The 16,606-nt window shown below is 41.4% G+C and overlaps 1 protein-coding gene across 1 annotated transcript in view; it reads left to right on the top strand.

The window, feature by feature from the left end:
• RECK (reversion inducing cysteine rich protein with kazal motifs) overlaps nt 1-16,606 on the top strand; it is a 66,769-nt gene that overhangs the window by 17,508 nt on the left and 32,655 nt on the right. Inside the window, exons 5-7 of the mRNA XM_086472480.1 lie at nt 6,256-6,341; nt 8,693-8,740; nt 9,777-9,818. Of these exons, the coding sequence (XP_086328606.1) occupies nt 6,256-6,341; nt 8,693-8,740; nt 9,777-9,818 (176 nt within the window). The remainder of the gene's footprint in view (nt 1-6,255; nt 6,342-8,692; nt 8,741-9,776; nt 9,819-16,606) is intronic.

Raw genomic sequence — 16,606 nt, 5'->3', positions numbered from 1 at the left:
ATACTAGTTTACTGTTGAATTGTGTTGCTTTTTCACCATATGCATTTTTTTGATGTTGTGTCTACCACCTGCACCTATAGATTTCATGATAATTTAGCCTTCGTTATGCTTCCATTATAAACCGTACTTGGTGTCTAGTTTCTTTTATTCTAAACTGTGCTACCTGTGCATTTTAACACATTTTTTTAACACATTTATTTTCTTTTCCTAATTAGAAAGTGTTTAATATGTTTGTATGATTAAACATGTGTCCTTCTGTGGTATCCTGGGCTTGTACCTTGAACTTTGTACCTGCATGAAGCCAGTCACTTTTCGTTCTTCTTGTACATTAAGTGACCTTACTGTTTTCTTCTTTGACGTGAGCCACTTTTAAAGTTCTTTTAAGTATTCTCCAGTGATTCCATGCACTGTAGGATTTGTAAACCAGTGGTGTGTATATAGGACAGCATTATAGGGGAAGCTGTTATTCCCTTTTTGGGAAGTCAGTACAACTGAGTGCCTGTGAGGTGCTGTGCGCTGGTGCATGCAGCATGGGGAGCAAAGGGCAGGAGTTAGAAGTCTCTGCAGTTACGGGCCTACAATTTCGTTGAGGTCACAGAGACGTGGCAGGAAGGCTCCCACAGCAGGAGCGCTGCGGTGGGCAGGTCCAGGGAGGACAGGCCATGAAGGTGAGGGTGGCAGTTGTCCTTCATGTGCGAGTGTGACTGGCATGCCTGGGGCTCTGCCTGGGCATGGCTGGTGAGAACAGCACGTGGGCGTACGAGTGGCACAGCGTGGGCATATCTACCTGTGGGTGATGTTGTGGGTGTCAGCTGCAGGCTGCCTGATCAGGAAGAAGTAGTAGGTGAGGCCTTCTTCATAGTGCTGGAAGACGTCTCGTGTTCACAGGCCCTGATGCTCATGGACAGCTGTAATCACTCGGGTACCTTCTGAAGAGGCAACAAGGGAAGGGACAGGCAATCTGCTTGGAAGAATCCCATGGGATACAGCCCTGGAGAGAAGAAGGGTCCAAGAGAGCTGGTTGATTTTCAAGGATCAACTTATCCAAGCTCCAGTTATGCATGATGGGGTTAGAAAAGCCAGAGCCTGTCTGCAGTTGATGCCGGTGAGATATGTGAAGGACAGCCAGAAAGCTGCCCTGTTTCTACAGCTACATCAGCAGCGAAGGGAAGACTAGGGAAAACGAGGGCCTGCTGCTGAATAGGGCGGGAAACCTGGTGATGAATGACATTAAAAAGACCATGGCCCTCTTTGCCTCAGTCATTACTGGTTAAGGTGAGCCTTCAGGAGTGCTAGATCCTTGAGATCAGCGGTGAAGTCCAGAGCAAGGAAGACCTGCACTTGACAGAGGAGGATCAGGTTAGTTTAAGCAAACTGAACACCAGTCTGTGGCATCTGAGGGATACCCTTATGAGCGCTGAGGGAGTTTGCTAACGTTATTGCAAGATCACTCTTGATAATCTTTGAAAGGTCATGGCTAGTGAGAGAGGATGCTGAGGACTGGAAGAAAGCAAATGTCAGTCATGCCTGTAGAAAGGGCAAGGAGGACCTGGGGAGCAACAGGCTGATCAGGCTCACCTCAAATCCTGGGAAGGTAATGGAGCAGATCTTCCTGCGAACCATTTTCAAACACATCAAGGACAAGAAGGTGATTTGTTACAGTCAGCATGGATTTATGAAGGTGAAATCATGCTTAACCAACCTGATGACCCTCTATGATGAGATGACCGGCTTGTTAGATGAGGGGAGAACAGTGGATATTCATAGAATCAGAATAGCTTGGGTTGGAAGGGACCTTTAAAGCCCATCTAGTCCAACCCCCTGCAGTGAGCAGGGACATCTTTAGCTACATCAGGTTCCTCAGAGCCCCGTCCAACCTGGCCTTGAATGTTTCCAGGGATGGGGCTTCCACCATCTCTCTGGGCAGCCTGTGCCAATGTTTCACCACCCTCATTGTGAAGAATTTCTTCCTTAGATCTAGTCTGAATCTGCCCTCCTTTAGTTTAAAACCGTTACTCCTTGTCCTATCACAACAGACTCTGCTAAAAAGATTGCCCACTTCTTTCCTGCAGCCCCCTTTCAGCACTGAAGGCTGCTTTAAGGTCTCCCCAGAGCCTTTTCTTCTTCAGCTGAAGAACCCCAACTCTCTCAGTGTGTCCTCACAGGGGAACTGCTCCAGCCCCCAGATCATCTTCGTGGCCTCCTCTGGACCTACTCTAACAGGTCCGTGTCTGTCTTGTCCTTAACCGTCATCTTGGTATTCTGTTAACTTTCTTTTATGGCTCATCCTCACAGAACAGCACTGTAAGTCATGTTTTATTGTCCTTGCCAAAACAGTGTCGCAAGCCTTAAATACGGAAGAGTAGATGTTTTGAAAGAAAATTCTTTTTCTGTGTTTTCTGGAGGCAAGAATCAGTAGTTTGTCAGTGTGTGTTGATTAAATCCAGTAGGCCTACAGAACACGTATTATTTTTTGGGACTTCTCTAGGAAATTAAAGTTTCTTTATGACCACACACACACGCTGCTGCTCAGGAAACTCCTTACAGAAGATGCTCAAGGGACCCCCAGCTGGGGAGGCCAGGGAGGAGGGCAAACCCGGCAACCTGTCACTCTCAATGATAACTACACTCTGATTTTAAGCTTTATCATTTACGGTAAGCAGACTGTAGAAGACTTCAGAGACAACATGATTCTGACTTGGGCTTTCTTGCATCCTTCTTGACACATGCAACTCTTGAACGTGAGAAGCCTAGTTGGTTTTCACTTTCTTCTTTTTCCACCTTCCTTTTTGGTTTTGTCCCATTTCCTCAGAGTCACAGTGATCCAGCATTTCTCAGCTATTTTCAGAACGTAGGATGTTTCTCTCATCACAAAATAAATGTATCAGAGATGGCATTCTAACTTTTTCATGTTTATGCAGCTTTTTACCTCTAACTTCAATACTCTTGTAGAGACTGCAGTAAAGTGTTTATAATAAGGGAGAAAAATGTGTGTATTGTAAGTCATCTCACGAGTGTGAGGTGGCTTCTGGAAACTTTTTGGAGGAGATGTGGGACAAGAGCCTCTGTTGTGCAACTAGATGATCATTTATAGTTCAGGGATCTGTATTGTACTTCTATCAGCTAATTTGGCGAACAATCAGAACTATGAACTCCGGTCAATTAATTGCAAGTGTATTTTCATGTAGAAATGCATGCATTTTAATTACCTTGACTATAAAATTAATTTATAAGTCACTGTATTGAAATTGCAGTTCAATGTTTTTTGAAGGTGTGGCATCCATTTTTTTCTCCACAAGCTTGTCTGCTACTTGTAAGTGTCCTGGGGAGAGGGCCACTTGCCAAGAACACGCTAACAGTGGATGAAGCTTATCAGTGTCCTTACTTTGGCATGTGCTTGTAGCTTGCTTCATCCTTTTAGCACAGTTTAGTTCCAGTAAAAGTATGTCTGAAAACCACAGGCTCTGTCTTGCACAAAATATGGATGCTTCATTATTCAGTGGTGATTCACTGGTGACTATTCCGTGGTGACATTGCCCTTAAAGCTGTCAGCTGGATTTACCATGTGTTTCTCCTGGATGTAGCTCATTATTGCAGCAGAGATTTCTGGCAATCTTGGGGGTTTTTTATTGCACATGGTATTTCTTTTGTTTTTTAGATTCCTTTTACCTTTACAACACCGATCCTACTAATAAATATTCTACCAAACATTACTGGTTTGATTGAAAGGAATCTGCATAAAGCTCCACATGTGAAAGTTAAGCAGAAACAACTGCTACGTTATTTTAGGCCTAAACCAGAATGTAGTCAGGGGCTGATTTGGCAATTAACGTACGTACGTACATAGTTCAGCATATGTGCGTGACGTCCGTGTAGACATGCATTTGCTTTTGGAATTAGTTTAAAACAATGCACCAAATTCTGAATTTTTGAACATTGATTATAAACTACTGATGTGTGCATGCCAGCCATCTCTTCAACGCTTTCAAAAAGGTGCTCGGTCTCTGAAAAATTCATTCCTTACCCCAGTTATGGAAGTGGAAGGTGAGCTGAATTTGCAGTTGTTTGTGGCCTTCACAGCTGCTTTGAACGAGTTTGAACTGGAGAAGTGAGCCGATACCCTGCCGAGATGTAAGGAGGGTTTGGGCAGTCTGCAAAAAGCCCAGTAAATCGCTGGCCTGCAGCGCTTCCAGAGGGCGTGCGCCGTTCGGGTGGCACGCGGCCACCTCGGGCTGACAGAATGCAGGCGGCAGCCAAAAGCTGTTCTTGCTCTTTGCCGCTCTGCTCCCTCCTCCGCGAGGCCATCCTGGTCTGCAGTTCTTTACTGGTGCTGAGCAGTAAGGTTTCAAATTGCATTTTAATGAATGTGATTAATATTTTAATTTGCTGGGGACAATTTAGCTACAGATTTTGCTTCTTTATAAATTTGCTATTAGTGTGTTTCCTTAATTTGTCCTTCAGAATGTCCCGAAAGACTGGTACTGGTCAGGCTTGCTGTGCCACCTGTGTTTGTAAAGCTGACAGAGTATTTTAAAGCAATTTTGTTCATGATAAATACCTGCTGGCGATTGAAAATAATTGATTGCAATGATTTTTAATGACTTCCCCACCCCCCCCCCCCCCACCCCGGTATTTTCTTATCATTTGAATTTAAGCTCACCGCTGGCTCTTACGCGTCCCTGGTTTTAAAGCTGGACATCCCATGGGACTTTTCTGAATAGGGATTTCTACTAGGCTTAAGAGCCTTTTTTTTTCTAAATTAAGTATTTACTTCCTACTTTTTATTTCTACATAAAGGATATAATTTGTGCATGTCCTAAAATACTGCTTTATTTTTACAATATAACAAAAATGACTGGGTCATTTGAGCTAAATAGTTCCACCCCCACCCTAAGAAAAAGGAGCGTAACAAATTTGCCACAACTGCATCGGTTAAACCTTCCCTTTAATTATTTCTGTCTTTAACGTTATGTGAGAAATAGTTAGAGGAATGCATTCTTCTTTTGTTTAATTTCTGATGCCTTGAAAACATCAGAAAATCTGTATTTGTGAATAGATGAAGAGGATGAAACAACTTATGGCAGGAATTTGCATTTCTCTGTAACTTTATGGTAAGAAATTAGGATGTTGGGAATAGTGAAATAAATGGAAAAAGAGAGACAGGGACATGGGAAGCTTTTATTGAAGATAATTCTGGATACAAAGCCATGTTATTGGGGGGGATAAACTGCAGAGGAAGTGGTGTGGTTTACCCCAGGTGGGCAGCTCTGCACCGCACAGCCGCTTGCTCACTCCCCCGCCAAGGGCTGGGGGGGCAGCAGAAGGGTGAAAGTGAGAAAACGCGTGGGTTGTGATACAGACAGTTTGTCATTAAAAAATGGAGGAAGAAAAACAACAAAAAGAAAGGGGGGGGAAAAACCAACCCAGAAGCAAGAAAAACAAATGATGCAAAAGAAAACAACTGCTCACCACCAACTGATGGCTGCCCATGCAGCCCGTGCCAGCCCACGCCCCGCCGCTTTGTCGCTGAGCCTGACGCCGTGCGGTCTGGGATATCCCTGTGGCCGGTTGGGGTCCCCTCCCAGCTCCTTGGGCCCCCCCAGCCCGCTCGCTGGTGGGGTGGGGTGAGGAGCAGAACAGGCAGGCCGTGGCTCTGTGAGCATGGCTCGGCAACAGTGGAAACGCGCCCGAGTTAGCAACGCTGGTTTCAGTGCAAATCCAAACCAGCCCCGTACCGGCTACCGTGAAGAAAATGAACTCCATCCCAACCGAAACCAGTGCCGGAAGCTTGAAGAAGAAAGCAGCACATTCAGTGTTGACAGGGTTAGCAGAAAAATATGCTGTTGAACCCAACAAGAGGATGAGTCTGTGGGAGATGAGGTGGTTAATTTTACTGAGGGTTTTTTTCCTGTTGGTTTCTGTTGCCTTGTATTTCAGATTAGATAAACTGAATTATCAAACTCTGGTTCTTCCAGTGAACAAATACAATAGTTTGCATAAAGCATCTTTAAACTCAGTGCATAGAAGGTACTTCATAATTCCCAAGTTGAACATTTGTTAAGGCACAGACATGCCCTTGCTTCAAGTAGGTATGGAACGACATCATAAATTCCAATAAAGTGTAACCTGTAAACAGGGTTCTTGAATGAGAGCAGGATTATCGAATTTGACGATAACTGTCTCATGGAGAGGGAAGGGAAAATGGTGGCAGTTTCTCTTTCTACTGTAATATGTACTGTCATTTTATTTTCAAAGGTGTTTTGAAGAAGTCTGACGGGTGGGTTGGTTTAGGATGCTGTGAGCTAGCTATTGCTGTGGAATGTCGGCAAGCATGTAAACAGGTAAGGCTTTCTGATTGGTTTGCAGTGGTTAATGTCAAGTGGTGCCCTGTTGAATTCGTTTATGTATTACTGTTGATGAACTTCTGGCTTAATGCATTTTTGACATCAAAATTAATTGCAATGACTAGATACTTCCTGGGAAGTACCACTGGTAATAAATGCGAGAACCCCAGTTCCAAAAACCAGACCAAATAATTTACACTTTAAAAGTGAATTTTCAGTAAAAAAAAAGTAAAAGTTCAAGTCTACTGAGATGAAAACCTAGTTTAAAAGAAAAGTGGTGAGTTTTGGGAAGGGGATTTTTTTGGGGTATGTGTTTTCTACTGTGCTGTAGGACGAGGCTGTTTGCTGTGACTTGATGAGCCTGAAGAAGAAATGTTAAGACCTCAGGGTCAGATATGCCTTTTTTGTACATTCTGATGCCACCTTTAATTGCTCGCTAATGAAGATCTGGGTAAGACGAAATCTTACTGTGTTTTAACTTGGACGCCGCAGAAGCTCCAGCGGGAGAGCAGGCGAGCTGGCTGCGGGCCCTTGGCAAAGGCAGGTGCTCGGCTTCCTTCGGCTTTGCAAGCAGCAGGCGTGTGCCTGTTGCTGATGTGCCCTGGTTTGTTACCTCCTAATAATTTATCAACTGAATGGATAAAGATTCTGAAGCTCTCTTTGGTTACGCTGAACTTAATTTCTTGATGTCTTGGGTTTTTTTTGGTCATAATCCCTACATGGAAGCTGTTGTTCCACAGTACTGCGCAGTGGAAGGCAATGTGAGGCTGTTTCTGAGCTCGCTTTTTTTGCAGTGTAACGGTCAGTGATGCAACATTGTGGTTACAGCCCCAGGTAGATTTTTTTTTATTTTTTTTTTTATTTTTTTTTTTTTGTGCTTCTGCAAAGAGGTTTCCATTCATCAGATGGAAGAAAGTTGGTTTTGGTGTTAGTATATCACTGTTTTCATCAAGTGACAATTTTAAGCATAACACATAAGTTTAGCCATGACCTTTTTATTAAAAATCTGTGAAGCATTTTGTGATTGGGTTTTTTTTTCCCCAAATATATGCTTGTGACCTTAAAAACATAGTCAAAGTCATAAAGCATGAATCATTTATGATCATCCTTATAACTCAGTTGTGGGGCACGGAGGTACTTCATGTTCGCTGTAGTGTCTTGCAAGTTACCTTTGTGATCTTAATCATGCAGCAGCAGCCTGCTGCAAATTGTTGGTATGCCAAAAAAAAAAAAGCTGGTGCCTTCACCCAAAAGCATGTAAACTATTTGACAAGAGATGAGCAGTGAGTACACAAACTGAGTCGTGTGGAAAAGAGATGGGGAGTGAGTAAACATCCTGGGTACTTTTGATGCTCTGAAGAGCAGATACACGTATCTGTTCCCATAGGCATTGCTTAGCAAAGTTTTAAATTTATCCTAGTGTTTGTTTTCCAGACTGGATAAAAACACTTGCATTTTTTGCTGCATCCTATGAAATTCTGTTAATTTAATCTTGTGGTTGTTATCTCGTTTCTCATTATTCTAAGAATCAGATGCTGTATTGCTTCATTGCAGACTCTGCTGTCTCAGAATCTTGGCTAAAGTTTGTACTTTAGCTATTTCATATGATTTTCATTTAAACTAAAGTATAGATTCTTGCCAAACGTTAGGGGTAATGTGAAATATTTGGATTTTAATTTTGATTCTTGAAACTTGAGGGGTTTTTTGGAAGCATTTTAAAGAAGGTAGTATGATAGGTCCAAGGTCATACTTTACCCTGGTTTTTAATTTCCCTGGAGTGTTAGTGTTAATAATAATTTTCTGTTAATAATAATGTTAGTGGTAATAAAAATTTTGAATATCTGTCATATGAAGAAGGAGCGAGAGGTGCTCTGCAGAAGAAACTGATTGGCAGTTTGAAGGGAGAATTTCTGCAACTCAGTTTGACAGTAGGAACTGTAGGACTGTACGTACGAGAGGGAGGAGAGAGGAAAGAGGCACATAAGTGGTAGTGAGCATACAAAATAGGGACATTTTTGTGCTCTTCTATTTCCTACATGTTTTCTGTGTTCAGCTCTGTCTGGTAAAGCTTTCATGAAAACAAAGTTGCTTTGTGTGCTTCTGGTATCAGCTAACTTGGTGCAGAAGTACGAGGTTTTGATTTTTAATTACATGTAGGATTGACAGCCATGATTTCTGGTTTTTTCCTTAAAGCTTTACTTGGATTCGTTAGGTTCTTAAAAGGGGACGTTTAAATAGATCATGAATCCATTGTTGTCACAGTTAATATAAAGGTGGAATCGTCTTTATTTTGCAATGTGATTTTATTTTTTTTCTACTACAAATGGAGAAATTTATCTGTCTTTCAGGCTTCTGCAAAGAATGATGTTTTAAAGGTCTGCAGGAAGGAATATGAGGTATGTGTATATGTGTCTGGATGTATCTTAGTAAAAATCAACTGGTTTATAAATTCTGTAAAAAGTATCCTGTAGAAGAAGGAAAGTCCAGTCTTCTTTATAGTCATGTGTCTGGATATGCTTATTTTCAATCCAAATGTAAATTGCCTCTCTCTACAGTCTTTGTAAAAGTATAATCGTTTGCAGTGAAAAGGTCTTGTCTTTTTTTAGACTTGCATATATCTTAATTTGAATGAAAAAGATTCAAAATGAGGGCCATGGATTCCAAAAACCCTTGTTTTGTACGAGTCCTGATGGAAGTCAGCATTCATTGTGAGCGTTCGTTCCATCAGAAGCATTTCAGCTTCTATAGTGGGAGGGTCAGCTTGAAAGTCACCTAAAGAAATAAACTCAGGAAAGAATAACCTTTTAAGTATCTTATCCTAATGTAAATCACTTCAAATTAATAAATTTTTGTAACATCAGTGAAACTATTAATGCTTGCAGTTGTTTTTACTGTTCTGCTCTTAAAGTTAATCATCAGGATATTTTTCAGAAATCTGCCTTTGCCTGTATTCTACCAAAAAAAGTAATTCTACAATTAGTAGAAATGCCATTCTGTTAGAACTGCTTTTCTTTTGATCTGTTTCTTAATTAAAAGCCAGATTCCTCCTCCTCCCTTTCATCTCATTTCCTTCTGCCCTGAATTAGCTAGTCCTGCATAAACTCTGCTCATAATCAACAGGTCAGGATATCGGACAACTCTCTGTTCTCTTGATTTGGGCAGAAGTGTAGCGGGTTTCCTGTTTTTCCAGGAAACATTAAATTCCTCCCCTCCCCCCCGCTTTGGTCCTTTTATCTAATCAATCTAGAGTGTTTTCCTAGATTCTCCACTGTTGAAGTTACCATAGCTTGTTCTCTTAAAAATGAATTTTCATTTTAAGTAGTTCTGTCTCCTCTCATGCTACGATAAGCTGTGCTGTCAACATCTGTAAGCTTCTGCTCTATTATGCTGGTCTGTTTCCTTCTTTTTTTCTGGATTTCTGCATTGCTGTAGGAGGTTGGCCAATATGGGTTGAAGGAGAGCGGGAGAGGAAAGGTAAGAGATTAAAGAATGACTACGAAATGGTGATAGTCATCTTATTTCCTTTTCCTAGTTCTTCTTTTTCCAGTTTTTATCTGGAATTCTGGAAAGTGGGTCCCTCACTTACTCAAGATTGTTCTTACTGTTATTGTACAGAAAACCTTAACTCTTTCTATCTGCAACACTAAAGAGGAGAGGGCCAAAAATGGTGGAAGAAGGAATCAGTCTTCTGGTTGGTGAAGAAGGAAAGAGAACTTTTTTAATGAGCCTTAGGTGTAGTAGACACAGCTGCTGTGTTAGGGACAGAAAATAACGATCTGACGTGGTAGATCTTTTATTTATTATTATTACAGAATTTTGTATGAGAATGGGTTTTCCTGTGTACCTAGGCTAACAGGCACTCGTGAAAAATGGTACTTGAAATGCTCTCAAGAGACCCATTGGTTGTATAAGAATCAAGGAATTTTTGACTAAGATAGGAAATTCTGGAGGGGACCTGTGGAGCCTTGGTGAACGTGTCCTGCTCCCTCTGTAGTCTGTAAGCAGCTTCTGTGTCTGTGACCAGTACCATGCTTGGCACTCAGCTGGGCTGGCTGGGGGAGAAACAGCACAACGGGGAACGCGGCTAGGTAAGATGGAGAGAGATGGCGTCAGGTCAGAAACAGCCCACATAAATGCAATGTCGTACATACTGTGTTTGCCTTTTGTGTTTAAGAATTCGTACTTGAGTCACTAAAAATGAGGATCCAATTTGAGAATTAGTTTACAGTATAGATCATAGTGCTATTCATCAGCTCTCAAGTCTGTTATTGAGGTATTGAATATGTAAGTATATGGCATGTAAGTAAAAACTAGCTGAATTAAGAATATCCAAGAATAATTCTCCTTTTGTAAACACTCTCATAGCTTACCGACTTTCATAGCTTACTTAGGTTCTCACGCAAAGATTTCCCAGAGGGTTTTCACAAGCTTCTTACAGTAGTTGACTGAACTGTGCATAGTACTTTTCTGTAATCTTTTGAGATTAGGCAAGCAACTTCATGAGTTACCCGTCAGCTTTACGCTGAGTTAGTGAGCATGAAGAATGAGGTAAGTCTTCGGGGGTAGGGGATAGGGGTCAGAGCAGTGAAAACACCCCAAACTCCAAGCAGGAGGCGTCACAAAGTTTGGAGTTGCTAAGCAGAGTCTGCTTGTACAGTAGCAGAATCACTTCAGTATTGATGTGCCAGCTTTTCACAAGATTAATTGAGGATGCTTTTTCTGCTGATTATGTGTTTCTGGATTACTTTTACTGTAAATATTTATGAAGCTTGCGATTCTTCTAATTTGGAGAGTTTACACATTTTAGCAATTAATCATGTTGTAATCAGCTATTTGGTTTTCATCAGTGTATTGAAGATTGCGTGTCCTGTTGAACACGCATTTTTTATTTTCTAGTAGCACTGTGTACAGACATTGAAACATTTGACACAAGTTGCTGAGTATTTTTGAGTATTACTGAAATGTACTTTGTCTTCTTTTGAAAGTTTTTATTCTGGTAGTCCTTTTTCCCGTCTTCTGCTTCTCAGATACTCATTTTGTCATCTTCGTTTTTTCTCTAGTTCTGTGCATCTCAACTCTTATCTTTCACCACTTCTTCCAGCTTTCCACTATCCTGTTCATCTTCCTCTAAAAAGGAGGTAGGTAATAGTCAAAGGAAGAAGAAAGAAGTGGTAACTGTCTGGATTATATGTAGGATTTTCTGTTTGTCCTATTTTTAAAAGTTTTGTGTAAAGTTGAGGTTTGTTTTTGAAAAGACCACATGGAATACATCCTTGGAGGAGTAACTGAAAATAGTTTATAAAGCTTGAAATAAGCTGTAAAGGCTTTATTATTGCGTTTAAAATCACTTTTCTTCTGTGCATGTATGGGTAGCACTAAAATTTCCGTTAGATTGCAGCTCTTGAGTCTCTACATCCTGGCATACTGTGAGTTTACCTCTGCACGTTAAGAACCGCAGTGCTTGTTTCATGTGTGCTGAGACATTCTGAGGTCTCTAGTTAATTGGCCTTACAAGAGCTTTGCTGCAGCTGAGCACTATTAACATGTGCCGGGAGGTCAAAATAGAATTGGAAATGTTGCCAGTTATTTAGCTTCTGCTCTTAAAGCTGTTTTTGGTGTCCCTGGACTGTTTAAAGGTACTTTTGTGCTCTCAGGTTTGAGCACTGTTTAGCTTAATCTGGCTTTGTTTTCTTGCAGTTTTTAAATACAGAAGCTTCAAAAGCAGTGCCTGCAGCTTCAAGTGCTGCAGTAGGGATTCAGAAAAATATTCACTTTTTCACAAGTGTTTTATCGTCTAGGGTCACATCATCCTGCATTGTGCTGAGGTTTTAGTGAATGCTGGCCACTAATTACCCCTTCTGAAAAACGCACTCAGCAGTTTTTAGCTCTTCTCTTGGTTTACTCAGAGACAATAGATTATAACTCAAGGAGCTGTTTAGGACATTGTGTAGGAAAAGGTTCCAAAACAGGTTTCATGAACTCCTGAGGCACATGGCTGTGTGCGGCCCTGGCAGTCCTGCTTCATGGATTCAGGGTGGACTCTGACCATTGTAGCTGATATTGCTGTCATCATATCTGCTGGTGCTTTTTGTCTGTCCTCTACGGCTCAAAGAAGGTTGATTGAACACTCAAGGATCTTGCCAAAATTTAAGTTCCCGTGATTTTGTTCTACCTTCCTGTGCAAGTGTTCTCACTTCTTTACTGGTTTGCCTCGTTAAGGAAAGCCTTGGCCTTACTTGTTGATTACTGCAAGTTTTTAAAATTCTTGACAGATACGCACCATCATTTGAGACTTCAGCTGTCTCCACTTAAAATTAGTGTGTAACCTTCTGGCTTTATCTTCTGTTGATATATTCAAAGATATGACATCAAGGAGAGATTAACAAGATTTTCATTGCAGTTCTCATAGAGTGAAGCATTTTGTTTCCTAGTGTGTTTGTTAACCGTAGGCAATATTTCTAAATGAAGATGGCCTGAATTGAGTAGGATCTATGTTCAAATAGTTAACATGGCTAGGTTGCCCAAGACAACAGTACTAAACTTATTTTTCTGCCAGAGTTAGTAGAATACAGATACCATGATAATTTCTAGGGAGGAAAATAATCTATGATTTTTAACAAAATAATCTTAATTTCTGGTGTGAAAGAACAGCATCGATGTCGCTTGTCATTGAAGACACAAGAGGCAGCCATTTAGAAAAAAATGCACTTATATATTATAAGCCTGCCTTACGATGCAGAAGACTCCTTCCTGTGGCAAAATGCTCCCTCTGTTTGTGTTTGTGTGCGTGCATTTTGGTTTTTGAGCCGTTACCTGCAGCTGATGAGCTCCAAAAAGAGCGAAACCAGTTAGGTCCTGCAGTACTGGCTAAAACCTTGCTTCAAGGAGCTTCTGGTGAGGAAGACTGGGCGATGTTCTCTGCTGGATAAGTTTAAATTGCCTTTGTCTGTTTGTGTAACACCAAGAGGTCTTTGGGACTCTCTCCTTTAAGGCATACACGGTTGTGTTGCCGGTGTCCGCCTGCCACTTTCCATTCTGTCTGCTTATGGCCTCACTGGCTTGAATCACCAGTTTCAGCAATGTTTGGTTTTAAAGAAAGAGAGGCCTAAAGCTGAGATCAATGCACAAGTAAAACAAATCATTATGTTTGTGTCCTATAAATTTCAATATTGCCCTCTCTGTTTACTTAATATTTTATTCACAAGTCGAAAATGGAGTGTCAGGCTCTGTCTGTGTACACAGTATTGCCTTTTTATCCTCATTTTCCCAGATCTTGATGACTTAGTTCTGCCTTTAAAGAGAATATCTTTTTCTGCCTTTTTTTTTTTTGGGGGGGGGGGGGTGTTTTCTTTTGTTTTTCCTTGCCTCTATCTCCGTTTTATCTTTTGCTTTGTTTTCTCTGTCTTTCTCTTCTGCCAGTTCACTAGCAGATTCAGAAGGAAGCTTGAGTGGGCAGAAAAGCTGCTGATTTCTTAAACATGAGTGCTGTTTTACTAGAGATGGGCATTAACCCTGTTTTCTGTGATGAAGTTATGGTTAGTAATTCCAGTCGGACTGGCTGTCGAACGCTGTTAGCAGCTTTATTTACCAGCAGGTGACTACACGCTGTTTTTTCTTATTAAAGATTCTCCCATGTCTGTGTAGCTGTGCACTCCCCACACGTGTACCTGTGCTTTCTGGAGAACCGAACAGTCACCCAGATCTACCCGGAGAGCAGAGGCAGCACCCTGACGAGCACTGTGTTCTGTGGTGGCTGCAGGCACTACAGTTTCATGAAATACCATGGGTGCCTTTAACAGTTCAGTGCAGCTCAAGTTTTTCCTGTTCCTTCCTGCAACTGCCCTTTCTCCACCTGCCCTTTCTCCACATACATTCCCTCCCATGGCTAGCCGTACAAATATACTTCTGCTTACCTTACTCTGCTTCTGGCATCTGGCAGGTCCTTCTAGAAAATGATATCTGAAAGGTAGATGATATCTGAGTGATTATGCTCTTCTAACTTAGTATTATACATGTTGAAATCACTACTTTAAATCTCTAGAAGATGAGATAGAGGAGTTTTCAGCAGGGTTACTGAGAAAGATCAGGTCATGAGAAGATAGTTAGTGCCAGAGCTGGTGTAAAGGCATAAACAAGACTATACAACTGGGAACAGCGAGAGAAGGTGGAAAACAAGGTGGTGAAAACAAGGTGGAGAAGAGAAGTAAGACCACCTCCTCTTAACAGAAGCACAAGCATTATTACAGTGATTCAGCAGTCTGTGGAACTACAGTTTCAAAGGACAGAAAGAAGATGATTTATTATCTGCTTAGGGCATCCTGCATATATAAAATTGGTGTGTAAAATTGCTGCAAGAAGATAATTTTGTCTCAACTTGAGCCCTTCTTTAGAGGAGGAGCGTTGGTAGACACCATAATCTTCTCAACATTCTTCTGTTTTGTGTGTAGTTATAAACTGCAGTCTGAGCTGACGGGGCCAGTGACACTATTGTCCCTGAACTGATTTTTAATTACTTTTTTATAACATTCAACTTTTAAATGACATGACAATTCTTAGCTGCTTTTCTAGCAGCATTGCATCATGATTCTAAGTGTTGGTTGTGCTAACAGTGTGGTCAAGGACTTAGGGATAACCATGACGGACAGACTTCAGCCTTTTCAGGAGCCTCGAGTGTCCCAGTACATCAGTGCATACAGTTACAGCGGTGCTTTCCGCCTGTCTGGTTTGTGTGCCACCTCCAGTGCTTGACACGGGGCGCGTGCCGTGAAATCTGGTGTCAGCAGCTCTGATGACAGCCAGGTTTGGGTCAGTGATGTTGCGTATGCAATGCCTGTGTGACACTGTGTGACAGTTGTTCCTTTTGTCACCCATGGAAGGTCCCAAAGAAACCAGGTGGTCACGTTGAAACAGGGTCTCTCTGATAACTGATGTCTGGCGCCCGTAGAGAAGGGCGCGTGGTGCGATGGAAGTGGCATGAGCCGCTAGGCAACAGTATAAAGTGTTCTGTACTCTGTCTCCACGTTCTGTTTCCGTGAGTTCTCTTGTCCATGTTACAGAGATGAATGGGTGACAGGATTTGTTTTGTGGGTAGTAAAGGAAAATCTGAATTGACTCCGATGAAAACTGGCTGCTGGGATGAGGGGTGTTGCTGCCAACTCGTTCTGAGTCCCTGAGCAATGAAGCAGTATCTGTGCTCTTGGGAGAAAAGATCTAAAATTTGGTAGGGGATATTAGAAGAGGGAAAATAAAATGCCTCAGTTGTTACTTTGTGAGGTTTTGGGCGTTGTTTTGTGTAAGGCGGACTTTTGAATTTTTGTGTGAGGTGTTCCCAATAGACCTGTGCTTTTATTCATGACTGCTAAAATTATAAGTAGCTGGTGTTCGTGGAAATCTAACTTACATTTTCAAGTTAGATTTGTGTTCATTCTCTTCGGGTCATTATTTCAGTGCCACATCTGCCATGGTTTACACATGGTTTAAATCAATTTATTTCTGTAAATAGAAGAAGGTGACGCGGCTCACAACAGTATTGGGACTGTCCTCTTTACAATCTTGCATTTGACTCGTAACGTATTTCACTGTCCAAGAGTATATTCTCCAAAAAGATGATATAATTGTGAGACTGTAGAAAACAGGATCATGGCACTTGATTTAAACGACATAAAGAGTAATTGACTAGTTGGAACTTGTGATTTCAATTACAGCATAAAGTCGTTAATGGTATGATATAAACTGAAACGTCAAGGCTTGAGGCATTTCAAATCTAAGCTAAAATGTGAGTCTTCCACCTTTTGGTGCAGTAAATAATTCTTTTGGCTCATCAGATTTTCATCAGAACTGTCTATGCAGGAATGCTAATTTTTTTGAATGCTCATTCACACAGAGAGCAAATCTGTGTTCTGAAGTGCTTACTCTTGAATGAACTCAGAAAAGAGGGTGAAGATAGCTATGAAAATGAACAACATCTTTAAAAGAATCATGTTTGTACTTGGGTACTTACAAAACTTTCATAAGGAAAAAAAAAAATCTTAAGAAAGTGGGTTTGTAGAATTCCCAGGTTCTCTAGAGCAATACATGTGCTTAATGAGTAGCACTTCAGTGAAATAAGAAGTTGGGACTCTATAATATTTACTGATTCTGGTGTCAGGATTTAAGGTGTCTCTGAGGGTGAGCAGGTAAGGGAAGGGGTGCAGAAAGTGTGGGTTATATACTGAAGCTGTCTGGTAGAGACAAGGCTGCCTGTTTGTGCTGCTCCTGGGAAC

The sequence above is a fragment of the Leptosomus discolor genome, chromosome 13, assembly GCF_034619465.1.
Source record: "Leptosomus discolor isolate bLepDis1 chromosome 13, bLepDis1.hap2, whole genome shotgun sequence".
NCBI lineage: Eukaryota > Metazoa > Chordata > Aves > Leptosomiformes > Leptosomidae > Leptosomus > Leptosomus discolor.
Note: the sequence above shows the minus strand (reverse complement) of the source record. Positions and strands in the feature narration are given on the sequence as shown.